Source organism: Heterocephalus glaber, unplaced genomic scaffold, assembly GCF_053883595.1.
Source record: "Heterocephalus glaber isolate CG9 unplaced genomic scaffold, H.glaber_assembly_v1.0 deba00000818, whole genome shotgun sequence".
Classification (NCBI taxonomy): Eukaryota; Metazoa; Chordata; class Mammalia; order Rodentia; family Bathyergidae; genus Heterocephalus; species Heterocephalus glaber.
Window position 1 is genome coordinate 7,209,890 of NW_028258164.1, and position 26,705 is coordinate 7,236,594.

The window sequence follows — 26,705 nt, forward strand, 5'->3', positions numbered from 1 at the left end:
AAAGAACTGGGTGCTAGGCCAAACAGGCTGCAACCTTTCATCCCTAATTATCAGAAAAGGTAGGCTCCTGGGACAGACTCAAATGTCACAAGCCAGCTATACCTAGAAAGTAGCTCGGAAAAGTAGTGAAGTATTTCAAGCCCTAATAGAAAACAACTTCTAACCCAGACTGTTGTACCCTACAAAATTATCTTTCAAAATTTATGGAGCAATAACATACTTCTATGATAAAGAACACCTGAAGAAATTCATGACCACAAAACTAGCACTCCAAAAAGTTCTGATAGATATTCTAGAAACAGACAATAAAGTCATCAATTCCAATAATCCCAACAGAATGAATCTACCAGGCAAGGCCAACAATTAAATAGAAGGGAAGGAAAGGGAATCAACAAAAGGAAAATAGCACAACGACAAAGATATATCAATACCTATCTGTTATAACTATCAATGTGAATGGTCTCAATTCATCAATCAAAAGAAAGAGATTACCAGAATGGATCAAGAAAGAAACAAGATCCAACAATATACTGCATACAAGAAACACACTTAACTCCAAAAGAAATTCAAAGACTGAAAGCTGAAGGATGAAAACAATACTCCAGCTGAGTATGGTGGCATATATCTGTAATCCCAGCACTTGGGAGGCTGAGCCAGGAGGACTGCCGCTAGATCAAGGAGAGCTTGGGTTACACAGTGAGTCTGAGGCCAGTCTGGGCTACACTGGGAGGCTTTGTTTCAAACAAACAAACAAAAAACAAAAACAGAAAGAAAAGAGAAAAAAATATGCCATGCAACAGGCACCTAGAAAAAAGCAGGAGTGGCCATCCCACACTCCTAGGGCAGAGTAGGTGAGCTGGTCCCAGCACCGGGAAGGAAGCTCCCCGCTGCCATCCCACACTCCTAGGGCAGAGAAGCTGAGCCGGTCCCAGCACCCAGAAGGAAACTCACCTGCGGCCATCCCACACTCCTAGAGCAGAGAAGCTGAGCCAGTCCCAGCACCCGGAAGGAAGCTCCCCCGCCACCATCCCACACTCCAAGGGCAGAGAAGCTGAGCCACGCGGGTACCAGAAGCACCCCGCCCCCCGTGGAAATGAGAAGACACATAAACAAGCCTCAAAAACAGACTTCCGCATCACCTACAGCAATCTCAAAGGGAAACGAGATGGAACAATCTGATACTCAACCACCTGGACTCTCTGAACTGGCAACAAAAGAGGATCTGGGAAAAATGAAATCAGAAATAATTACTCAGATAACAGCAAAGATTGTGCTCATGCTGCAAGAAATGATTCATAAATCTAGAGAGGAAACAGATAAAAAAATAGAGGATCTGAGGAACATGATGGAATCTCAAAGTAGGAAACAAACGGAATCCATAAAACAGATGCAAACAGATTTCCAGGAGAGTAAAAACTCCATCGAAAGTCTGCAATGCAGAATGAACCAATGTGAGGACAGAATTCAGATATAGAAGATAGCATTACAAGCAGTGACCAGGAAAAGAAAAATTGCTTTAAAATACTAAGGGACCATGAGAAATCAATCCAGCAGCTGCTAGACAATGCAAAGAAGAATAACACAAGACTGATCAGAGTCAATGAAGAAACAGGAGAGAGTGCAGACAATATTAAAAAAACTCTTCACACAAGTGATGGCAGAAAACTTTCCAAGCAGGGGAAAAGAACCTGACATACAGATAAGTGAGGCATATAGGACTCCAGCTAGCCTTGATCAAAAAAAATCTACACACATGCATATAATAATTAGGATTCCAGAAATCCAACAGAAGAACAAACTTCTACAAGCAGTGAGAGAAAAGAAACAAATCACATACAAAGGAAAGCCCATCAGAATCACAGCAGACTTCTCAAAACAAACCATCAAGGCAAGAAGAGCTTGCAGTGATGAATTTCAAGCCCTAAAGGAAAACAGCCTCCAACCCAGATTGATGTACCCTGCAAAACTATCTTTCAAAATTGATGGAGAAATAAGATGCTTTCATGATAAAGAGCACCTCAGGAACTTCATGAATACCAAACTGGCACTCCAAAAATTTTAGACAATACCCTAGGAAAAGACAATAAGGATCACAACTCCAGGAAACCCAGCAGAATGAATCCATTGGTCGTGACAAATTAAACGCAAAGGGGGAGAATCCAACAAAAAGAAAAAGTCATGACAAGGCTTTTAAAACTTTTAACTTCATCTCCCTAATGAGTGTATAATTCAATCTTGTTATTGTACTGATTGGTATTTTTCTGATTCTAGAGTTGCACACCTTTCCTTGTGCTATACTGGCTGCTTATCATCTTATGTCTACTTTTTAACTGGGTTGTCTATTAATGAGCTATAAGAGTTCTTTATATATTCTGGTGATAGGTTATATGCATTTTAAATATGGTCTGTTTAAGGACTACTTTTCATTTTAATGATGTCATTTAAAGTTCTAAATTTTGATGGAATCTCATTTATCAATTTTTTTTCTTTTATACATCATGTTTTTTTGTATCCTAGGTAGTTCCTGCCTACCCTAAATTCATAAACATTTTCCCTTATAATTTCTTCTTAAAGTTTTATACTTGTAGGCTTTCATATTTAGGTTCAAAGATCCCTTCAAGTTATTTTCATGTATGGAAATAAAGGGTTGAGGTTAATTTTTTATATACAGATACCAGGTGTTCTAGTGTCATTTACTGAAAACATTATCTCTTCCTCGGCTCTTGAATTAAGTTTATAATCTATAAAATACTAATGTTAAATAATCTTTTAAAACTCAGTGGACCATATATGCATGGTTCTATTTCTAGATTCTCTGTTTTATTCCAATGATCTGTATGTCTTTCCTTACACCAACACAGCCTTGATTACTGTAGCTTTAGAAGAAGTCTTAAAATTAGGTACTAAATGTCTTCCAACACTGTTTTTTGTCCTTTTTAAAAAAACTTTTCTAGGTCCTTTGTACTCCTACATAACTTTTACATTTCAAAATCCAATTTATCATTTATAGCACGTATACACAGACCTGAATTTTTATATATACCTTGTGTTTCCTAATCCTGCTAAATTCAAGTACAAGTTCTAGGGGCTCCTAGAGATTTCTTAGTATTTTCTCTGTAGATGATCATTTCACCTACAAATAAAGATTTTACTTCTACCTTGCCAGTCCTATCCTAATTGTGTCATTTTATTGCCAGACTATTTTGGTTCGGCCTAGGTTTCAAAGTTTAATGGACAGACAAAGAGACCCGGCCGGGGATTTAGCTCAGTGGTTCCATCGCCTGCCTCGCAAGCACAAGGTCCCAAGTTCAATCCCCGGTACCAAAAAACAAAACAAAACAAAGAGTAAGCATATCTGCCCTTGTTCCCCACCTTAAGGAAAAAGCATTGTATCTTCTCCATTCATATAAGGCATTCTCATTGGAAGTATGGAGTACCTGTCTTTAATCTGTTGAGAAGGTTCTGTTCTACTTCTAGTCTCCTGATAGCTTTTACCATGAACAGCTGTAGAATTTAGTCCAATACTTTTTCTTCGACTAGTGACAGGATCATATGGCGTTTTCCCTTCCTCTGTTAAAATGATGACTTTTGGGGGTGGATCTTCCAATGCTGAACCAACACTGCCATCCCTATAACAAAACCACTTTCTACATACTGCCAGATCTGACTTTTAATAGTTTGTTTTGTTAAACAAATTTCTATCTATATTCATACTTTTTTCTTCTATTATCTTTTTTTAGGATTAGCACAATGTTGATTTCCTAAAATGAGGGGAGGGCCGGAGATTTAGCTCAGTGGTTCCAGTGCCTGCCTGAAAAGCACAAGGACCCGAGTTTGATTCCTGGTACAAAAAAATTTTTTACAAATAAATAAATAAATAAAATGAGGGGAGAAGTGTTCCTTTTTTCTGCTTTAATTGTTTGATATAATTTATCAGTTAAAATGTATATGAGCCTGCTGTTGTCATATAGGTAGGTTTTCAAGCTAGGAATATACTTTCTTTAATAGGTGCTATTCAAATTTTGTATTTCCACCTGAGTTAAGTTTCATTAATTTGTCTTCCAAGGTCCTTCTTAGAAGTTGTCAAATTTATTTCAAGAAAGATTTTTGTAATATGCTTTCTATATCCTTTTAAATTCTGTAAAATCTGTGGTAATGTCTCCTAGATATTGATATTGTAATTTAAAAAATATATAATTGATATTGTGTAATAGGAAGAAAGGTCTAAAGGAGCAGGGGAAGTGGGAGGGGTAGGGGAAAGGAAAAAAGGGAAAAGAAAAAATATGAGAAAAGGAAAAAAATGGAAACAAAGTCTTTGCAAACAGGGAAGTGTGGAGAAGGTGAAGGGAGGGCAGGGGAATGGGGAAAAAATAAGAACCAAGATACTCATGTAATGGTACAAGATCCCAATGATGAATGTAACTGTTATTTTATACCTAAAATGTACCAATAAACTTAATGGGAAAAAAAATGAATTCAAGTCATATTGAGTCATTCAATATTTAAAAATGCATACACCGGAGAAAAGGGAATTGGATATTCAACACCCTAAGAACAAGGGATTTCTTAGCTTAGAAATACATATGCATTAATATAAAAACATAAAGCAAAATATCAAGTAAATTTTATGTCAAAACTCAAACAAAATTAAAAACAAAACAACAAAATGGGAAATCTATCTTCAATAATTTGTATAACCCAAAAGTTGACTATAGGCAAAAACAAAAGAAATATAATAATCATATATAATTTCTCACCTATCAGATATTCAATTGCCCTAAGAAAAGTGGGTAGTCAAACAATCAATTTCATATTTTATGCAACCATTTTAAATAGAAATATGGAATATATCCCAGGGAAATATTTTATATAAGAAAAATACTTTGTTCAAAATGATGTTTATCATAGTATTAACAATGATGAACAACTTTGGAAATAAAGTAAAAACTGAACAATAGCATATTCATGATATAGACTCTCTAGTGGCTGACAGAATATATTCAATGATTCTTACTAAGAATATGTCATATTGGGGTAGGAATATAGGTTAGTGGTAGAGCACTTGCTCACCATATGCAAGACCCTAGGCTTGAACCAGTACTGTAAACAAATAAAAAAAGAAAATATGTATTATATAATAATAAAAAAGAAAAAAGCAGGAGTAGCTATTCTATTTGCCAACAAAGTGGATTTCAAGCCAAGACTGATCAGAAGAGACAAAGAAGGTCATTACATACTTGTTAAGGAGGAAGAAATAACACTCATCTAAGAGGAAGAAATAACACTCATAAATATATATGCACCAAATACTGGCACATACAACTATATAAAAGAAACACTAACGTATAGGACAAACCAGATACGTACTAACACAATTGTAATGTGGAACCTCAACACCCCTCAGTCACAAATAGATCAATTAGAGAAAAAAATCAACAAAGGAATATCAAAGCTAATCAAACCTTTGAACAAATGGACTTAGTAGATATTTACAGTGTTAGGGCCAGGGATTTAGCTCAGTGGTTTCGCCGCCTGCTGTGCAAGCGCAAGGACCCGAGTTTGATCCCCGGTACCAACCCCCCCCCCCAAAATATAGTGTTCCACCCAACAACAACAGAATACACATTCTCCTCAGCAACACATGAGACTTTCTCCAAAACAGACCACATACTAGCTCATAGAACATGCGTAAGTAAATGAAAGGAAATGAAATTATCTCATGTATATTATCACATCATAGTGCAATGAAATTGGAAATAAATGGAAAAAGAAACCCTAAAAACTATACAAACCCATGGAAATCAAACAATACCCTCTTGAACAACCAATATATTACTGATGAAAATAAAGAAGAAATTAGACAGTTTTTATAATTGAATGATAATGCCAATATGAAATACCAGATATTATGGGATGCAATGAAAGCAGTACTACAAAGGAAGTTTATAGGAGTGAATTCCCACATCAGAAAAACAGAGCAAACTCAAATAACCTAAGGTTGAACCCCAAACTTCTAGGAAAAGAACAAGTTAAACCCAAAGCTTGTACAAGGAAGGAAATTATAAAGATCAGAGTGGAAGTTAATGTAATTGAGACTAAGAAAACAACACAAAGAATTAATGAAGGAAAGAGCTGGTTCTTTGAAAGATTAAATAAAATGGACAAGTGTTTAGCCAAGCTTATTGTTTAAAAAAGGACTCAAATCCACACAATTAGGAGTGAAAGAGGAGAATCACAACAGCTCCTATAGATATCCAAACATCATCAGAACCTACTTTGAAAACCTGTACTCAAATATAATGGCAAACTCAGAAGAAATGGATAGATTCCTAGAAACATGAATTACCAAAGCTGAATCAAAAAGATATAAAAATTCTAAACAATCTAATGTCAATGAAATTGAAGAAATAATTTTTTTAAAAACTACCAACAAAGAAAAGCCCAGGTCCTGACAGATTCACTAGAAAATTCTACAAGAACTTTAGAGAAGATTTAATGCCACTACTCCTCAAACTCTTTAATGAAATTGAAAAGAAAGCAATCCTCCCAAACTCATTCCTAGAAGCAAGCATTACCATGATAGCGAAACCAGAGAAGGACCCAATCAGAGAAGGACCCAGGAGAGCCAATGCCTCTAATGAATACAGATGCAAAAATCCTCAATAAAATATTGGTAAATAGAACGTAGCAAATCATCAAGAAGATTAAACAACATAACCAAGTAGGATTCACCCCAGGGATTCAGGAATGGCTCAACATACCCAATTCAATAAATGCAATATACCACATTAACAGAACCAATGATAAAAAACACATGATCATCTCAATAGATGCAGGAAAAGCACTTGACAAAGTCCAACACATATACATGATAAAAACCCTACAGAAAATTGGAATAGACAGACTTTATTGCAATCTGATAAAAAGCCCTCTGTGACAAACTAACACCCAACATCATACTAAATAGTCAAAAACTGAAAGCTTTCACTCTAAAATCAGGAACAAGACAAGGATGCCCACTATCACCACTCCTATTCAATATAGTTTTGGAAACATTAGCCAGAACAATTAGACAAGAGAAAGAAATAAAAGGAATAAGGATAGGAAAGGAAGAAGTTAAATTTCATTATTTTTAGATGACAAGATACTCTACATAGAAGACTCTAAAAACTACCCCCAAAACTCCTATATGTAATAACCAAATTCCATAGCATAGCAGGATACAAAGTCAACACTCAAAAATCAACAGGATTCCTGTACACAAACAACAAAATCACTGAGAGAGAAATTAGGGAAACAGCATCTTTCACAATAGCATTAAGAAAAATGAAATACATTGAAAACTATAGTACTCTGAAAAAGGATATCACAGAGGATATCAGAAAATGCAAAGATATCCTTTGTTCTTGGATAGGCAAAACCAATATAGTGACAGTCATACTTCCAAAACTGCTATACAGATTTAATACAATCCTGATCAAAATATCAATAGCATACTTCACAGAATTAGAGAAAACAATCCTAAAATTCATATGGAACCAGAAAGGACCTAGGAGAGCAAACACAATTCTAAGCAACAAAGGTAAGCCAGGGGGCATTACAATCCCTGACTTGAAATTAATACTACAAAGCTACCATGATTGAAACAGCATGGTTCTGGCAAAACAAAACAAAACAAAACAAAAGCTCAAGGAACAATGGAAAAGAATAGAAGCTGCAGAAACAACTTCAAACACACTCAGTTACCTTATCTTTGACAAAAGACCCAAACACTTTCATTGGAAGAAGGCCTCTTTAATAAATGGTACTAGAAAAAATTGGCTTTCCATATGCTGAAGATTAAACCTAGAACCATACCTCTCACCATGCACTCAACTAAAATGAAATGGCTCAAAGACCTACATATGAAAATAGAAGTATTTAATCTACTGAAAGACAGAATAGGTAAAACTCTGGAAGACATACGTGTAGGCAAAGACTTTATGAATAAAACCCCAATTCCACAGGAAATATAAAGAATTAATACCCAGAATCACATCATATTAAAAAGCTTCTGCACAGCAAAAGAAAACACCAAGAGTGAAGAGACAACCCACAGAATGGGAAAAATTTTTTACCACCTATATCTCAGGCAAAGGACTAATATGTAGAATATGTAAAGAACTCAAAAAAATCAGACCTGGGCCGGGGATTTAGCTCAGTGGTTCTGCCACCTGCCTTGCAAGCGCAAGGACCTGAGTTCGATCCCCAGTACCAAAAAAAAAAAACCAAAAAAAATCAGACCTTCCCAAATTTAAAGATTCAATCCAAAAATGGGCATCTAAAATAGACATTTCTCAGATGAAGAGGCACAAATAGCAAATAAATATATGGAAAAATGTTCAACATCACTGGTCACTTGAGAAATGCAAATTAAAACAACACAGAGATTTTATCTTTACAGAAAGAATGGCTACCATCAAGAAATCAATAACAAATACTGGAGAAGCTGTGGGGAAAAAGGAAACTTCTCCACTGTTGGTGGGAGTGTAAACTGGTACAACCACTACAGAAATCTGTATGGAGATTCCTCAAAAGCTAAAACTAGAGATTCCATTTATTTGACCCAGCTATTCCCCTTCCAGGCATCTTCCCAAAAGAGTTAAAAGTATCATGGCGAAGCCCGACCAACCTCCAATGCTGCTTGACAAAGTTCCAGCTGGGGGAAAAGGAGGGTGGAACACATCGTACCCTCATGTTTTATTTTTTCTTGCCCTAATGTTTACAATTGTTACTCTGGTCACAGGAATCATTGTATTTGTGACTAACAACATATTCTCCATGATGCAAATTGGCAATGTTGTACTGAAATCTGATCTGGCTCAAAAGTCCCAAATTCCTGTTTCTCTCAGTTCTATTGTCACACCCACTTCTAAAGAAACCCCTCCTAAAACTCCCTCTGTTTTCCTGACACTGTAACTCCTTTCTTCTATTGATGACTTTCTTTTTACTAAAGGGGTCTTATAAAGAGATTGAAAGGACAGATTTTAGATGTAAGACACAGTGAAAAATGGGAAATAGAAAGAAAGTTAAGACAGATAAATACACTAAGGAGGCAAGTTACTCAGCTTTTCTCAAAGTACTGTAAACATTTCCTGCTCATGGACCATGAACCCAAATAACATTTAAACAAGATGAATAGAGGTATAGAAAAAATAGAGAGCTGATAGCAAACTATATTAACCATTGTGCAGTTTCTCAAGGGCCAGCTGACGACCACAAGTTTGACATTTAATTAACTAAATCTTGCTCGTACCCCCGCTGATATAGAGATTTTGATTAAGTTACCTTCTGTTCTGCTTAGGTGTGGGTAAATAAGGGGACAACTGTAATTTTTAAATGTATTCATGATGTTCAATGAAATGAATCAGCTTAGGAAAAATGTACTTTGTTTAGTAAAAAATAACCTTTATTTCTATAGAAATGGTTAAGGTAACCTAAAATGTAAACATGTTCTGCCCAATGCCTCCTGGCCATTGCTTAAAGATATAAAAATAAATCAGACCCTGAGACTTCTCAGAGGGAACCTGCACATTGCTTGCGAAGGTTCTTTTCTCACTCGCCGGCCCGAGACCTCTCCCCTTCCTACCCTGCATCGACTGCAGCTGGTCTGCGACAGTATCATACCACAGGAATATATGTACACCTATGTTTATAGCAGCACAATTTATAAAAACTAAATCTTGGAAACAGCCCATATGCCCATCAACAAATGAATGGATAAAGAAAATGTGGTTATTATATATACTCTGCCATAAAGAAGGATAACTTAAGGCATTTTTTGGTAAATGGATCCACCTTAAAAACATCATTTTAAGTGAAATAAATCAGACACACTTTTAAATATCACATTGTTTCTCTTGTATGAGAAACCCAGAGGATAAATAAGGACCCAAATGGAGGCTAGATACTGGGAAGTAGAAAGAAAATGTTCAAATGGGAAGGGGAACGAGGGAGGGGGGAGGAAGAAGGAAATAGGGATAAAAAAATAAGAAGAATGGAAGAAAAGCAATAGAAACAAAGTTTTATAAATAGAGAGGGGAAGAAGAATTGAAGGGATGAGACGGAAATGGGAATGGGAAAAAAAAGAATTAAGATACATTATGTACAGGTACAAATTCCCTATGATGAATGTGATCATTATGTATGTCAAAAGGATACTGATTACATTAATTTAAAAAAATTGAAAAGATAAAAAAGAGAAAAAGATTCTACATAAAGATCATTTCCTGATTTTTACAAACATCTAAGATCTAAGATTGATACACAAAAATAGAGAAAAGCACAAATAACCAATTTGAAGAATAAAACAGAAGACAGTACCACATACCTTGTAAACATTAAAAGAATAATAAGACAAAATTGCTGCTATGAATTCAGTTGTGTCCTCCAAAAATTCACACTGAACCTCTAACCTCCAATATGACTGTATTTGGAGATAAGGCTTTTAAGAGGTAATTAAGATTAACTGAGGTCATACAGATAGAGTTCTAATCTGGTAAAACTAGAAGCCTTAAAGAAGACAGAGAGTTATCTAAGACATTCACAAAACAGGACTTTCTTTTTTTTTTTTTACTTAACCCAGAAGTGCTATCAAGCTCATTTTTATGTTTAAATACAACTTAACTCCATGATTTCCCACGACCCCCTTCCGTATACAAAAGTGGAGTGAAGAAGTACAGAGCAGAGCATCTAGCGTCCTCTCCTTCCTGTGGAAGTCAGCAGCTAATGCTGTTTCTGTAGCTCAGTTCCTGATATACATAGTCAGCTAAACTTTGTTTTGAAAAGATTTGTTAAATGCCACTTTTATTTACACTCAGAGCTTTACATCTGAGAATGATTATCGAGCAGTCAGCTTATCTCTTTTCAAACATTTCCTAATGACACACCAAAAGAGGACTTTCAAAACTGCTTGAGAAAGAGGCAAGAATGATGTGAATTGTGTTTCAAGTGAGAGAGAGTATTCTGAGGGAATTAATGGCAATAGGTCTTTTACTGTAATACATTTTTAAAAGTTTATGCATATTTTTAAATCATATCTCACACCCACAATCTCTGGCAGAATAAAAGAATACATTCCAATTCATTTATGAGACCAGTGCTATCATGGTATAACAGGGGGATCAATATTTCTCATAAATATGCAAAATCCTTAACAACATATCAGTAAATACAAATATATAAAACAAAGTCAATGCCATGACAAAGTAGGGGCTTATTACACAAATGAAAGATCAATTCAAGGTAATCTACCATATCTGAAGTAAAAATCATATGATCATGTCAAATGATGCAGAAAAAGCATCTGACAAAATTAATACCTATTCATGATAAAACTCAGGTTTGCTCCTTGGACAAGTAGCATTGACATTCTTAGGGAATATGTGAGGAATACAAGCTTTTGTTCAGAATCTAAATTCATATGCAGGTAAGATGTGAGAAACACTGCTCCACAAGAGAATGAGAAAACCTGTTAGCCAATGTGTACAGAGTTACTGTTGAAGACATCCTACCACCATCTAAAGATCTATCAAATTTTTTTTCAGAGATGAAAGATCAGTATCACTGATGAAATAAGTTACTTGTTAACAATATAAACCACGTGTTCAATTTCCATTATTGTCAGAAAAATCAGAGACAACTGAACTGTTCATAACTGTGTGAAGCCATAGAACTCACACGTATCTATAGTCCAAAATTGATTGGGAGCTCACAGTCTCCTCCATTTTCTCTGTTTTTAGTGTTTATTCATCTACACTTGTCCATCTTACTATATGGAGTATTAGATGCTTCCTAAAATCCACTAGGAAATAAAGTCAAGCAACAGACAAACAAATAACTCACCAGGGATTTGTTCATTTTTGGCTCTTCTGGGAAAGGGGCAGAGATCTGAGAAAACAGATGAGCAGAGATGCAGGTGAGAGCAGGGACTGTGTCAATGTCACAAGAGATATATTTGTTATTTAGTGCCTATTCACCTCTGACCCAAAAACTTATTCCTAGAATTGTATCATTAAAAAAAGCATCCCACATTGTACAAAGACTTAAAAGCAGGAGTTTTATCACAACATGGTCAATAACAAAGGAAAAGCAAAAAAACATCTTGATGCTAACTGTATGTGGTGATGATGCATAAGATCATGAAACTGAAGGAAATAGTGCACAAGAAACGGTGCTCAGAGCCGGGCGTGGTGGTGCATGCCTGTGATCCCAGCACTCAGGAGGCTGAGGCAGGAGGACTGCTGGGAGTTCGAGGCCAGCCTGGGCTAGTGAGTTCAGGGACAGCCTGAACTACAAAGGGAGACCCTGCCTCATGAAAGAAAAAAAACCAAACAACAAAACAAAACAGAAATGGTGCTCAGTGACCTGGAGGAGGCGGCCAAGGAGCAGGCCAAGAACCTCCTGCAGAAAGCCACAGGAAGAGGAGTTTAAGGACATAAACAAGATTATCCTCAACGCCAAGGATCCGCAAATCTTGCAGAAGCACCAGATACAGAAAGAGCTGGATGCAGAGGAGAAACAGTTGGATCAGATGAGGGAAGCAGAGCAACAGAAATCCATTCAAAGGCAGGAGGAACTGGATAGGGAGAGGAAGGAAGAAAGAATATGAGGAAGACAGAACACTGTAGAAAAAGAACCAGAGGAGCGCTTGCTGCTTACAAAGCAGCAGAAGGAGCAGATGCTGGAGAACATGGAGCAATTCCATGAAGAGGATCTGTGAGACAGGAAACTGAGACACCGGCAAAAGCTGAAGATGCAAGCTGAGATTAAGTGCATAAAAATCAGTGGCAGAGCTGTAGCTCAGAAACTGGACGACCAGATGGTGATGGAGTTCACCAAGAAGGTGGCTCAAGAAGCAGAGTCTGAGCTTGAGCAGGAGAGAATCCAGGGAGAGAAAGAGAAAGAGATTTGCTGTCTGAAGGCCATGCAGGAGAAAGCCCAGTATTATCAGGAAGAACAGGATGCCCTGTGGGCCAAGCACAACCAGGAAGCTGCAGACTGAGGGTGCCACAGAAAGGAAAAAGGAAAATATACAGAAGAAGATGGAAAGCTGAAGTCAAGCTTTGGAAGTTGGCTTTCCAGGTGCACACTCTGGCTGTTCAGGTGCAAAGGGACTGGAATGAATGAGTTCAAGTGCATCCTCTGGGCTCAGAGAGAGCAGACTGAGAAGTGGCTAGAGGAGGAAAAGGCTGCAGGGTGCTTGCAGCTGCCAATGAGAGAGAGAAGCAGGTGCAGAACAGGATTTCTACCTTCAAGGAGGGCTGGTGACTAAAAGAGGAGGCCTAGAAGCCGCAGGAGCACACTAATGATACCAAGAAGAAGAAACTTGAAGAGCTGAGAGCCTTTGGCCTTTTCAAGAAGTACTGTGTTGAAACAGTGCAAAGCCAACATTCAGCCAGAACCTCCGTGAACTGAGGGGGTCTCTGTGGCTCTCGGGGATGCCTTTGGGGGACAGATTCTACCAAGTCTCTGGGTGTCCAAAATTGCCGCTAACTTAGGCATTTCCTAGTTACAGATTAAATCTATTCTACGTCTCTCTTTAAAAAGCGAAAGAATAAAAATTACATCAAAAGCAGGGACAGGAGAACAACTAAAAAGAGAAAACAATATAAAAAGAATAGGGAATAAAAATAAAACCATGAGCCTGTACTTTAAAGTGGTCAGTAAAACATAAAAACTGGAAATACCTAATATTTGAAGAAAAGAAAAAAAATCATATATAAGTATACTAATAGGAATGGCGAACTAATCTGGATGTGGAACAGAATAAAATAACATAGATAAAAATTTATATGCGAACCATCGCAAAACACTTTTTAAATTCCTAGCAAAATATGCCACCGTGAGTCAGAAACAGAAATGTAAACAGAGCGGGTAAACATAAAGGAGAGAAAATGAATTATGATCGACAGCACTCCCCAAGGTCCCGTTACTCAGTCCCCACAGCGGTCCTCTTGCAGTTCCCCCAGCTTGCCTCGTTCATCCGCACACCCACAGTCAGAGGTGACTCAGACCCGGTTCTTTCATCCACTCTCCATCCCAGTCACTGACAGATACTCCCCACTCAGACACTGATAGTCCATCCCTGCACTCACCTGCTCCTCACTCACACGGCTCTCTCAGTTGCCTCCCGCCTAGACAAGAGTCACAGAAACTAAAACGCAACCCACTTCCGGTTACTCCCTCTTCTCTCCACCCGCCAGCCAGACTCCTGGGGGCACCGCCTACGTACGCATGCTCAGCAGAGGCTTCAACCTTCAAGCGGAGGTTGCCAGTACGTAATCAACGATGTGCGGCGCTACACTCCTTTCCGTTGAGGCGCCAATATGGCGGCGCCCATTCTGACACTGCAGCCTGTGGGCGGCCATGTTGAAGTCAGGTAGGTACCCAGAGCTGAAGTATTTTAAAGAAAGGAAGCAGGCAGAGGTGTATCTCCTCTCGTTAAGGCTGAACACAACCAGAACTTCTCATTTTTATCCTTGCCTCTGTGGATTCAACGACACTGACGACAACAGGAACAAATCAACATTTATAGAACACTTCACCCCAAAACAGCAGAATAAACATTCCATGCAAGCATGCATGGAGCATTTACCTACATATCTCATAACATGGGCCATAAAACAAATCTTTTGGATAGTCAGTTAAGCCCACAGTCTCTCCCCTACTGCAAAACGTCATTGCAGTAGTTCCTCTATCCATCACAATTATGTTTCTAAATTTTTTTTTAAAAAAGCAAAAAGCAATGACAAAGTGGGCTAAAGGCATATCAGACATTTCACGGAACAGGATATATAGATGGGAGATAAGCACATCAAGAGATGTCAAAAGGTAGGGCTGGTGGTGCACACCTGTAATCCCAGCACTCTGGGAAGCTGAGGCAGGTTGATTTCAAATTAGAGCCCAGTCCGGGCAACTGAGTGACTTAGTGAGACCCTGTCTCAAAATGAAAAAAGGAGCTAGAGATATAGGTCAGTGCAAAGGTCTTGGGTTCAACCCCGAGTACCACATATACATCTACACAAAGATGTTAAAGACTTTCAATTCACTCCTACATATAAATAGTTTATTCATTCCTATTCTCACATAAAGGAAAAAGCTAAAAAAAACCCCTGAAAATCAGTGTTTCTTAGATCCACCAAAGAATTGAGTCACAGTGCAACCTGCTACCCAAAACTGCCGAGACCAGTAAATACCAAGAATCACCTTGCTGGAAACAAATGCTATTGGACTGAGGAGCTGGCAGAAACATGTAAATGGCAGTGCTGCTCACTGCTTCCTCAGATTGAACGTGAACTAATTTGAGAGCTCATACTTCAGGGGGAACACTCAGAAGAGGGTCTTTAACACTTGTGAATTTTACCTCCAGAAGCCCCATCAGCTTCTTTCACTGCTTCCTTGGCAGGTGTTCGGGCTACAGGGTTAGCAGGGAAGAGGTGTATACGATTGAAAATACACCTGGAACATTTGGTTTTCTTTAACAAAGACCTAACCTCAAAGGAGAATACTTTAAGTGGGCCTTAACTAACCTAGGGGGATGGGTAAATAGACCACTCAGGCCTGACTAGACTTCCTGTCTTTCATGAAGTATTAAAGAAAAGGGATAAGAAATTTCAAAGATCAGAGCCCAAGGATTTAGGCATACTAAAGAATAGACATGATTATATATATGAATAGATTATTCATTGCTTCTCCTCTACAACACCCATTATGTCTTAGCTACTTTTTTGTTGCTGGGACAAAATATACAACACCCACAAGTTAAAGGAGAAAAGATTTATTTCATCTCACAGTTTGTTGAAGTTTTAGTTCATAGTTGGCTGGCTTCAAGGCAGGGTAGCATGGCAGAGGTGCATTACAGAGGAGAAACAGTCCATAGCAAGGTAAGCAGAAGGCAGCAAGCAGCAACAACAGCAAAGCAAGCCTCCCTTTCCCTTTTATGCTATTCAAACTACTAGCCTCTTGGGTGGTGCCACCCACACCCAGAGTGGGACTTCCCATTATTCACACCCAGAACTATGCTAAGCCAATCAGTGAACTAATTTAGTACCATATGTCCTTAATCCCAGTATCACATGCTAGATACAACCAGGTCCCAAAAGCCCCAGCTATGAGCCTACGAGGCTTTTGGGGGACACCTAAATACAAGCCATAACACACTGCTACACCAACCCCACTCCAGTGTAATACTAGTAGGTTACAACTGAGAGAGCAGTAATTCATAGACATAATTTAAAGCAGCAGTTTCTAAGGAAATCCAAACAAAAGAGGGGATGAGATATAGAAAGAAAACTATAGGAAATCGAAGACTAACAACTATGGGTACAGGAAACTTTAAACACAGGCTAACTCTTAGCCCTATAAACATAAAACTTCTAACTGAAAACTGATTGATCTCGGCTCCTAACTGATTGATCTATGCATCATGTCTGGCTTTATCATCAGCAACAAAACTATACAGTAGGCTAAAAGCAAGAAAAAAAACAGTCTGAAGAAACAAAATGAAGTAACATCAGAACAGACACAGATACGGCAGGCATTTTAGATGTAGCAGATAGATCAGTAATTTAAAATACCTATAATTGATATGCTCAGGGCTCTAGTGGGAAAAGTGGACTACATGCAAGAATGGATTGGTACTGTAAGCAGAGACAGAAATTTCTAAGAATTAAAAAGACTAGAATAAACACAAACAAATGAAGGATCAATAGACTGGATTCAGCTGAGAAAAGAATTAGTGAGTTTGAAGATATGTTAATAGAAATTTCCCCACATTAAGAGCAAAGATTTGTATTTATTTATTTATTTTTCAGTACCAGGGGTTCAACTCAGGACCTTGTGTTTGTGAGGCAGGCGTGGTACCACTGAGCTAAATCCCCAGTCCCAAGAGCAAAGATGTTTAAATAGAATGCAAAAAGAATAGAACTTCCAAGCGCTCTGGGACAATTATTAAAGGTGTACATGTGCATAATGGGAATACCTGTGCCAGGAAGAGAAGAAGGTTAAAAGAATAGAAGAAATGCTATAACACTGAGCCCGTGCGCTGTCTTTTGAAAGATTTCATTAGAAAAGAAAGAGCACTAGTTGAGGAATGAATAAAGATAAAATAAAAATCCTTCACTTTTTCTTAATCTGAATTGATAAAAAATAATAGTTCACTCAGAAAAATAATGGTAGCAAAATTGTGTAAAATCTTTTCTTCTATGATCAGGAACTGGACTGGGATGCTCACTACCTTCGCTTCTGTTCCACCTTGTACTGGAAAATCCCAGCCAAAGGAAATCGGCGGGAAAAAACAATGCCTCAATACAAGATACAAATTGGAAGAGGAAGAGAAGCACAAGGAGGGAGAGGAAGAAGAGCAGGAGGAAGGAAAGGAGGAAAAAGAAGAGAAAAAGGGAGTGGAGGAAGAGGAAGAAGAGAAAGAGGAGAAATTGTCACTGCTTGCTGACAACATGATTTTATTCTTAGGAAACCCTAAAGACTGCATCAAAAAGTCTATATAAGGCATTATCAACAGTGGCTTCTTTGTTTGAAGATGGCTGCCTTCTTCCTGCATCTTCACATGGCAGAAGATCCGTGGAGGATGATCAGCACCTGGAGTAGATGTTCTCAACAGAGCTCCTCTTGTTTCCTTGACTACCCTGGGCTCTGAGCTGCCTTCTCCAGCTGAAAATCTTTCCATTTCTCCCTAAAACGCATCATGCAGAGGGAGCCTGTGTTTTCAGGAGGATGATTCAGAGGGTAGATGCTGCTCTAATTAAATCCCACATGACTCTGTTCTTTAGTCTTTTTGACTTCCTGTTGTGTTAAAGGATGCTACCTTTGCTCCCAGGAGGACCTGAAGGAAAGAAGGCTCCTGTGAGCTTTCCCCGTCCTGGGAAGTGAACCTCATCCTCAGGAAGCACAACTCTTTGAACATCCACTAGAAACTTGCAAATCTTAAGGAAGTAAGACATGGGGAAAGGAACAAGAGAATGAAAAGGAAACTACAGGCATCCAGCTTGCTGGTGCCTCTCCTCGGAGAGGGAGAAATCAAAGGTGTGTGTGGATACTTCACAGAAGCAGGAAGGTACCAGGAGAAGGATCTCAAAGAATGAAGGTGTACTGGCTTAGGTTCCAAGTGCTGCACATGGATCTTTTCATCTGATTTTCCAGACTCTGGGAATCAGATCATAAACCCATTTCAGAGGAAAGTCACTCGAGCCCCAGAGATAAAGGGTGTGGCTGCCTTAGGGAAGAGGAGCACCAGCCACCAAGTGGCCTGGCCTGACCAGCTGCCCTATTCTGTGTAGTGAAGAAGGGGAGGAGAAAAATGGAATTAGTTGCCAGCATTTAAATCAAGAGATCTCACCTGAAACCTGAATATGCAATTTCTTGCAGAAAATGGGAAGCATCAGCTCCCCTGGATCTGCCTTCCTGCCTGCCACTGGGGAAGAGGGCAGCCACCCTGTGGAGAGGGACACAGGTTCCGTGTCTCACAATGGTCCCCAGTCCCACTCAGAGTCCCATAGGACAGGAGAGAGAGCACAGAGACAGATTGCCCACCTCCATATGTGAAAGTCTGCCCTGTGTCTGCAGTGACATTTCAGGCCACTGGAGAAAGGACAGTCCACTTGAAGCAGGAATGCTTGGGGTGTGGGACTCCTGAGCTGGTCACACCTGGTCAATATGAGAAATGAATCAGATTCAGATATGGCTGACCCAAGCCAGGTGGCCTGGGGTGGGGGTGGGGACTAAAACAGACAGAAGAGACACATGACCCTAGCAGCCCACCCTGCTTAATGCCCAGGTGGCCTGCCTGCTCCACAGGCATGGGCAGAGGATTTTTGCACACAGTCCCTGAGGTAACAAGAGTCCTCTGCTTCAAACCCAGCACCTGCCTACAGCTAGTGAAGATGCCCTGCAGAGTCTTCTGCAGCCCTGGTGTTGGCCCCTGCAACCTCATGGTGAGGGAGCCACATAGGAGGCCTGGCCAGCTGGGTGGGGTATGGGATTTCACCCAAGGCAGATGCCACCAGCTCTGGACTGGGCAAGTCCTGGTCACTTCCTAGCCTTCACAGCTTATTTATCAGCAGAAAGTGACATTTTCAGAATACTTGTGTCTGGCACAAATCTAATTGCCCATAAGTACACCCAGAGGATCTCAGGGACTGACAGTGAAACTGAAGCAGCCCTTACTTTATAGACACCAGGGAAAGGCCACCCCTGAGCAGGAGCCTCCAGGGACGGTGCCAGGTTCCACAACAGCACTGTTGTCCCCTCACAGTGGCACTGATGTGCCTGACTGGGCATACTCTCCTGTCTCCCAGGCCAGAACTCCCCTGTGACCTCCCTAGAATTATCAGGCCTTGTTCTCCCATGGGAAAGATGCCCACATGGGGACCTGTTGTTCACTTGGACAGCAGGAAGTTTGTTTGCTTTTGGAACTTTGGCCATTTGCCGATGCCATTCTCATGTAAACCCTGTGGCAGAGTCTGGGCTCCTGGCCAGGAGACAGAAGTGGTATGTGTTTCTGTCTGTGGACCATAAGGCCCTCCTCAATGCAACTCAGGGCACTGCCCATCCTCCCCAGCAGACCTCATACGCAGGACTCTAAGGATGAATGTGGTTGTCTTTGCATTAGATCACCAGTTTTAAAAGGCGGACTGCCCAAGTGATGTGGTCATTTCTTTGGTAACGTTCACTGTCTCTTGCTACATATCTTGAACTAACAGTACCTTGTGGTGAAATTACACTAATGAATCCCTTCCATGTTGCATTTGTTCACCAGGTACTTAGGGAGCATCCACCATGCACACTAAGCCACAGCCCTGAAGCAGACAGACGACTTCTGTCTTCGCTACCTGTTGGAGAGATTGGGAGAGATGGCAGACCACCAAGCAATTGGGATAGGGAGGAAGAACAGGCTGTGTTCCTACATACAGAAGGCTCATGCCTTGTTATTCAGCAAACCCCCTACACACAGGTACACACACACCTGTATTGTACGCCCTATTAGTTACATAATATTGTCTTTAAACACGTTTTTAACTTACTAAATTGATTTGAAAATAAAATAATTAATTGCCTTGCCATAAATGGGAAATCCATACCACTGCCATAGGTAAAAACAAACGCAATGAACAGGAAAGGGGGTGATTAAAATCTAGCTGTGTTCTATTGCCCCAAGCTATTGCCCATTTCCTCATTATTAAAGGGAAAGGTAGACATACTGAAGGGATACAAAAGTCTTAATGGTACAAATTGAGATTTGTAGCCAGAGCAACTGAAAGGCTTTCGAGAGCATTTTCAAAACATTTTTGCTGTGATTCAACATTATTAAATCTCATAGCTTGCTTCTATATAAAATAATTTTTCATTCAACCTAAAATAACTTCATGGACCAGAGTGGTCTGTGACTGCCAGGGTCCTGGTGAAGAAAACACTCTGAGACTTTAATGAAAGGGCAGTCATAGCCCAAACTCAAAGTGATATAAAAGAAGTGATAAGGCACACAGAGAGAGGACCCATTACAATCTTGGAGCTGAGAAACGAGAGACAAAAACTTAAGTGTCACTAGGAATATTGAGATCTCCAGGGTGGAAGGTTCCCAAGAGGAGCCAGAGGCATGGAGAGACACAAGCAGTATAGCAGGAAGTGAGAAGGGGGAAAGTGCTCACCTCTTCCCATCTCCTCTGCCTCCCAGTGGCTGCCCTAACCAGAAACTATATGGCACATGAGCCTGGTGATATAATCCATTAGGGTAGCCTCTTGGGGGCAATGAGCATGAGCATAGTAAAGAATTCTGGGCAGAATGAGTCCAACAACCTCCCTTGACACCATCACTGCACAACACACAGGGTGCACATTCATAGGCCCATCTGAAGCTAAGTGGGAGGTGGGGATGGAGTGGGGTTCTGAGAAAGGTAAATGCATGGAAAGGAGGGGAGGGGACAGCAAGCACCTGCACTGCTCTTTATGCAGTATCACAGCCTTCCTTCCTAACTTTCAGTTTCCTTGAGCCTCGACAACCTGTACCAGGGTGTGAGAATGTAAGCATGAGGAGCCATAGCATGATGCTTGTGCTGGGCCTCACCAAAGGATGCTGGAGATGTTGGTGGCCCTATCCTATTATTGTAGATAGGTAAGTTAATTAGATATCTTGTAGGCAGTTGGACAGGGTCAGCCCTCAAGGAGCCAACATGGAGGACAGTGGAGGAATCAACATGGAGAACAATCAAGGAGCCAACATGGAGAACAATTGAGGAACATTCACTGGTTGGGATTATAAAAAAAGAAAAGAGGTACTACTTCCCCTAGATATGAATAGCAATGATTGATATTCTAAATGGGGAAATTCCTTGTACGTGACTTGTTTTCCAATTTGATCCCAATTTAATCAATATTACCTGGGTGACTGTACTTGTAATCTTATTGGTCGATCATGGTTATGTCCCACCTCATGCCCATCTTGTAATTTTCCATTGGGTCTTATAGTTTTGTCCCACTTTGTACCCGCCTCACCTCATGGCTTTGCCATATATTTATATATAACACCTTTGAAAAGCAGGGTGGGCAGACAACCCACTTTCAGGTCCCCCTTCTGTCTCTTTTAGACAGAAGGTATCTTTTAATAAATTTTTCCTGCTCTTAACCTCCATTATTCCTAGAATTCATACTTGGATTTTAGAGAAGAGGAACTTGCATTTTGGATATGTAGCAGGTTTGGGCATTGCATCTCTTCCCCCTTTATCACTATCATCCACATTGCTTGGCCAATGACTAGTCCATCAAGGACATCAAGGTCCACAATGCTTACAATTTCAATTTCATACCCAAGATAAGAGACTCGGGAGGTAAAGATCTGGGCCTTTTTGGCTGACACTCGATATCCCAATTTTTGTAACAGTCTTAACACGTCCTTGGTACTTGTCATACAGGTGTCCTGATCATCAGCTGCTACTAGGAGGTCATCTACATACTGGAGAAGGGTCACTTCAGGATGAGACACTCTGAACAGAGCCAAGTCTTTATTCAGAGCCTCATCAAACAGGGTGGGAGCATTTTTGAACCTTTGTGGCAATCTTGTCCAGGTCAGCTGTCCCGAGTACCCTCCTTCAGGATCCACCCATTCGAAAGCAAAAAGGGGCTGACTCACCTTGGCCAATGGCAGACTGAAGGCATCCTTGAGGTCCAGTACAGTGTAGACTTGTCATTGTGTTGGCAGGAGGTTTAGTAGGGTGTAGGGATTTGGCACAGTGGGGTGTACAGTTGCAGTTCTTTTGTTTACCTCTTGGAGGTCTTGGACAGGCCTGTAGTCAGAAGTACTGGGCTTTTGGATAGGCAGGAGTGGGGTGTTCCAAGGCAATTGGCACAGCTTTAAGATTCCAGCATCTAGGAGCAGATTGATGTGTGTCTGAATCTTTTCTCTTGCCTCTTTTCTGATGGGATACTGTTGGACAGAAACAGGCTGGGCACTGCACTTTAGACTTACCACTATAGGAACTTGATGGCCAGCTAACCCAGGGGGATTAGTCTCAGCCCACACAAGTGGAAACTCCATTTGTAGATCACCAATCAGCCCAGCTGACTTGTTCTCTGGCTCTGAGAGCATCAGCTATTCAGAAGCCAATGGGCAAGTCACCATAATTTGACAGTCCCCTGTGGGATGCCTAGTCTCAGGTCTGCCTTTTCCTCTGTAAAGGTAATTGTTGCACCCAATTTTCTTAGCAGGTCCTTACCAAGCAAGGGGTATGGACACTCTGGAATCACCAGAAAGGAATGGGTCACTTGTCTGTGACCCAAGTCTACCTTTCATGCAGTTGTCCATTTATAACCTTGAGCACCCTTGCCAGTAGGCCTCTGTACCAAAGTCTCTCGTGTTGTCAATTTTCCCAAAGGTTTAGTCAGTACTGAATGGGTCACCCCAGTATCTATCAGGAAGTTGGTCTGTGTGCCCCCGATTTTTAATTTTACCATGGGCTCATGGGGGCTCAGTTTGAATGAGCCCTGACTTTCCTATTCCATATCTTCAAAGGTCAGGACCTCCTGTGTCTTTTTTTGGTTCTGTCCCTCTTTTTCCTTCTTGAGGGGGCATTCATTTTTCCAATGTCCAGTCTGTTTGCAATAGGCACATTGGTCCCTTCCAAGCTTAGGCTGTGGGGGTCTCCCTGGCTTGGGTCTCCTGGTCTGCTTACTTGTCTCATAGTTTTTGAGGGCGGCAATAGTAACTTTTCCTAGCCACTTGGCGACTGTCTCTTCTGGGGAGTCCCGGTTGTCAAAAACCTTTTGTGCTATACTCAGGAGCTTGGACCTGTTCTTTCCCTCAAACCCTTCCAAACTCTGAAGTTTCTTTCTACTATCTGGGGGCAACTGTGACACAAAAGCCAGATTTATCATGGCTGCATTTTCTTGAGCATCAGGATTAATGGGTGTGTAGACCCAATACACCTCTAGAAGGTGCTCCAGGAAAGCCATGGGGGACTCCATCTTATTCTGTTTTACCTCACTCACCTTAGTCAGATTAGTCGGCTTCTTAGCTGCTTGGCAGAGTCCTTGCAAAAGGTACTGGTGCTAACTGGCCAGGTCTCTCCTACCTGCATTGGTGTTGGGGTCCCAATCCAGTCTTTGGGTTGGCACTTCAGCCTCTGCTCTCTGCAGATAAGCCAGAGTACTGGGGCCAGGATCAGGGTTGGGACCTAGGGTTGCCTTGTCGGCCTCCTGAAAAATTCGCTCCCATTCCTCCGTGGTGAAGAGGGTATGGAGGAGTTGTTGACAGTCATCCCAGGTGGGCTGATGAGTATGGAAGACAGACTCTAGAAGGTTAATTAAAGCCTGGGGTTTTTCTGAAAAAGGAGCAACTTGATTTTTCCAATTATAAAGGTCACTGGTAGTGAAAGGGACATAGATGAATCCCCCACCTGGTTCAACCTGTTTCAAAGGAAGGACAGTGGATGTTACCTGGCTGGTTGCCCCTTGAGACTCGTAGCACTGTCCTGATTGGGTGTGAGGAGGGGACAGGGGATCAGGTGGCACAGAGGGGGTGGAGGGATTATGGGAGGCAGAATCAGAGGGGGATTCAGGGTCCTCTTCAGGTCCTTCCCCGTGAGCCCAATAAGAGAGTGGGCAAGGCTGGAAGTCATCCTCATCCCGCAGGGCCAGAAAAACCTTACATATTGGAAGGGGCTTGGTGACAAGAGCAACTGATTGTCCTCGCCTGTTATGAATCTTATCTTCCACAAACCTCCTGTGTCTCAATCCCAGACAATCAAGGGAGGGAGGAGGGTCCTCTACAAGGTCCACCCATACATCAATATAGGGAAACTAATCGGGATGACGAGGCCCTCCCTTTCCTGTGACCCTGTTCCAAACCTGCCGGGTAGTCCAAATATCGAAACTTCCCACATCTGGCCATCCCACCCCAAATGATGGCCACTCTAGTTGACATAAGGCCCAGAGTCTTCCTTTTGAGAATTTGATGCTGTATTCATCTGCTTTCTGGGGGGTATAAATTTGTGAGAAATGTTGTAAAACACACTTAAGGGGGCTTGACGGGCTAGACGATCTGGATCCCATGGTCTGTTGAGGAAGGAAAAAGGAAGCAAAAGGCATACAAAGCAAGCTGACAAACAACAAAAGACAGATACACAGATATTTAAACAAACTATATCCCCGGGTGCCAAAGGGGTAAACTGACCAGACCAGAAGGCTTCCCACCGTTGTGATGAAGCCCTGAGCGGGGGAATTACTGTCACCGCATCTGACTTTCCTTTCACCCTCTTTTGGTTCCACTGACTGAGAATCATAAGATTCTTACCTGACCTCTGGAGGTTTTCCAGATAAACTCCCCTCAGGATGGCTGGAGTGACCTGAATCCTCTGCTCAAGACCTGAGCCCCCAGGGCCCTGATCAAATGGTCAGGGTGGCTTCCCTGGGCCTCTCTTGGGCCGCGGCAGCCTGAGACAAGGGCCATCCACCGAATAGAAGCCACCAAGTGATGGTGATCTCACTGGGGCCTCCAAAAATGTTGTACCAAGCGAGCTGGTAAATCACCAAACACTGGGACAAATGACAAAGTTAAAACTGAAAGTTTATTCATGTGAGTGGACTCCACCCTCTAGTAGAGTGAAGCGCTGAGTCCAGGAACAGCACAGCTTTTATAGGTTGTTATAAGAGCACAGCTTTTATAGGTTATTTAAAGAAGTTCAAAGGGGGATCAACGTGGTGCAAAATATTTTTCACAACTCAGCTATCTTGCTATCTTGTCAGGATAGGACATTTTGTGGTTAGAGGGAGGCACCAGGCACCAGCTGAGAAGTGATGAAGCAAGTTTACAAAGCAGAACAAGCGGTTACAAAAACATCTTTAGGGGAATTTTTGTACTTTATAAGGGGAGGAGTATGAGGGGAGTTCATCTACAGGCCAAGATGGCATTTCTTGGTTCATCTTTGTCTCACATATACAAAAGGAAATGAGAGGAGAATTTAGAGGTCTCACCATAAAAAATTAACACTACTGCAGAAAACACAAAAAACAAAAAAACTTTTATAGACAACAAAGAGGAAAATGATAGAAGCACCTCTCTATTAGTAGTTACTTTAAATGTAAAATGATTAAACTCTCCAATTAAAACAGAAAGACTGAAAAATATGATCCAAGTCTATGTTGTTTCACATAGACTCATTTTAGAACCAAAAAGACAAATTGGTTGAGAATAAAATGATGGAAAAGGATTCTCTATGTAAATTATAACTGAAAGTGCATGTGTAGCTGTACTATTGACAAAATAGTTCAAGTAAGAAAGGTTACAAAAGACAAAGGACATCACATAATAAAACATTTCATAAAGTGAGAAGTTACAATAATTACATTTACAAAGACATTTACAATCTAATAATAGACCATCAACATATATGAAGCAAAAATTTACAGAATTAAAGGGAAAAATACAGTGCTCGGTTCAGCAGCACACATACTAAAGGGAAAAATACAGTTCCATGATACTGTTGCAGGCTCACTGTTGGGTAGTACAACAAGACAGAAGTAAGGAAGTAGAACTTGAACAACACAATAAGCCACCTGGGTCTGACAGACATACGCACTCTGCCAACAACAGAATGAATACATGTTCTTCTCAAGGCACATGAGACCCTCTAAAAGACAGACTATAGGTGTGGTCGTAGGGTGAATATTTAAGTTTTTTTAAAAAAGATTATTCCAGTAAAAGACATGCTGTAATTAATCCTCCACAAAATACTCCTTCTTTATTTGAACACACTCATTTCATTGCTCTTGCCACTTCCTGAAGTGATTCTAAAAGTCCTTCTTGATTTTTAATTGTGCTGTTATGGCTGCCTTCACATCCTGAATCCATTCAGAACATTTACCTTCCATGGTCATTTTGACTTCAAGGAAAAGCCAGAAGTCACAGGATGCCAGATCTGGAGAATAAGATGGATGAGGACATACCTTAATATTTTATGGCCTGCCTTTCCTTTAGATGATACTTGGCAACAGCATTCACTATATTTTTTTAATCACATCTTGTAAAGACACTCATGAAAGAGGACTTCCTGAATTGGTTCAGAAAGTGGCAAGGATGGGACAAGTGTGTTGAAAGTGAGGGGGAGCATTTTTAGGAGGATTTTTACTGTAATAAAATTGTTTTATTTAAGCACACTAAT

The 26,705-nt window shown here is 40.6% G+C and overlaps 2 protein-coding genes and 1 pseudogene across 5 annotated transcripts in view; 2 read left to right on the plus strand and 1 right to left on the minus strand.

Annotated features, from left to right (window-relative positions):
- Znf484 (zinc finger protein 484) overlaps positions 1-14,268 on the minus strand; it is a 28,062-nt gene extending 13,794 nt beyond the window's left edge. For 2 of the 4 annotated variants that reach the window (XM_087207584.1, XM_087207583.1), the window contains exons 1-2: positions 14,136-14,268; positions 11,884-11,928 (exon numbers count right to left, since the gene is read on the minus strand). In XM_087207584.1, the coding sequence (XP_087063710.1) occupies positions 11,884-11,898 (15 nt within the window). In that variant the 5' untranslated portion in view covers positions 11,899-11,928; positions 14,136-14,268. The remainder of the gene's footprint in view (positions 1-11,883; positions 11,929-14,135) is intronic. The other 2 variants (XM_087207586.1, XM_087207585.1) reach the window with 2 other exon arrangements.
- Positions 12,391-13,524, plus strand: LOC101715889 (cilia- and flagella-associated protein 45 pseudogene; annotated as a pseudogene).
- Positions 14,269-14,317: 49 nt separating the features above from the next.
- LOC110345625 (uncharacterized) lies at positions 14,318-20,110 on the plus strand. Its single transcript, XM_021243749.2, has 2 exons — positions 14,318-14,419; positions 17,252-20,110. The coding sequence occupies exons 1-2, from the start codon at positions 14,367-14,369 to the stop codon at positions 17,544-17,546; spliced, it is 348 nt and encodes a 115-aa protein (XP_021099408.1). The 5' UTR covers positions 14,318-14,366; the 3' UTR covers positions 17,547-20,110.
- The last annotated feature ends 6,595 nt before the right edge of the window (positions 20,111-26,705 follow it).

What these genes read in the sequence shown, in the direction of transcription:
- LOC110345625 (XM_021243749.2), top strand. Translation starts at nt 14,367, where the DNA reads ATGGCGGCGCCCATTCTGACACTGCAGCCTGTGGGCGGCCATGTTGAA. An exon ending in GGCGGCCATGTTGAAGTCAG is followed by an intron (nt 14,420 to 17,251) that starts GTAGGTACCCAG and finishes TTCTATGATCAG; the next exon opens with GAACTGGACTGGGATGCTCA.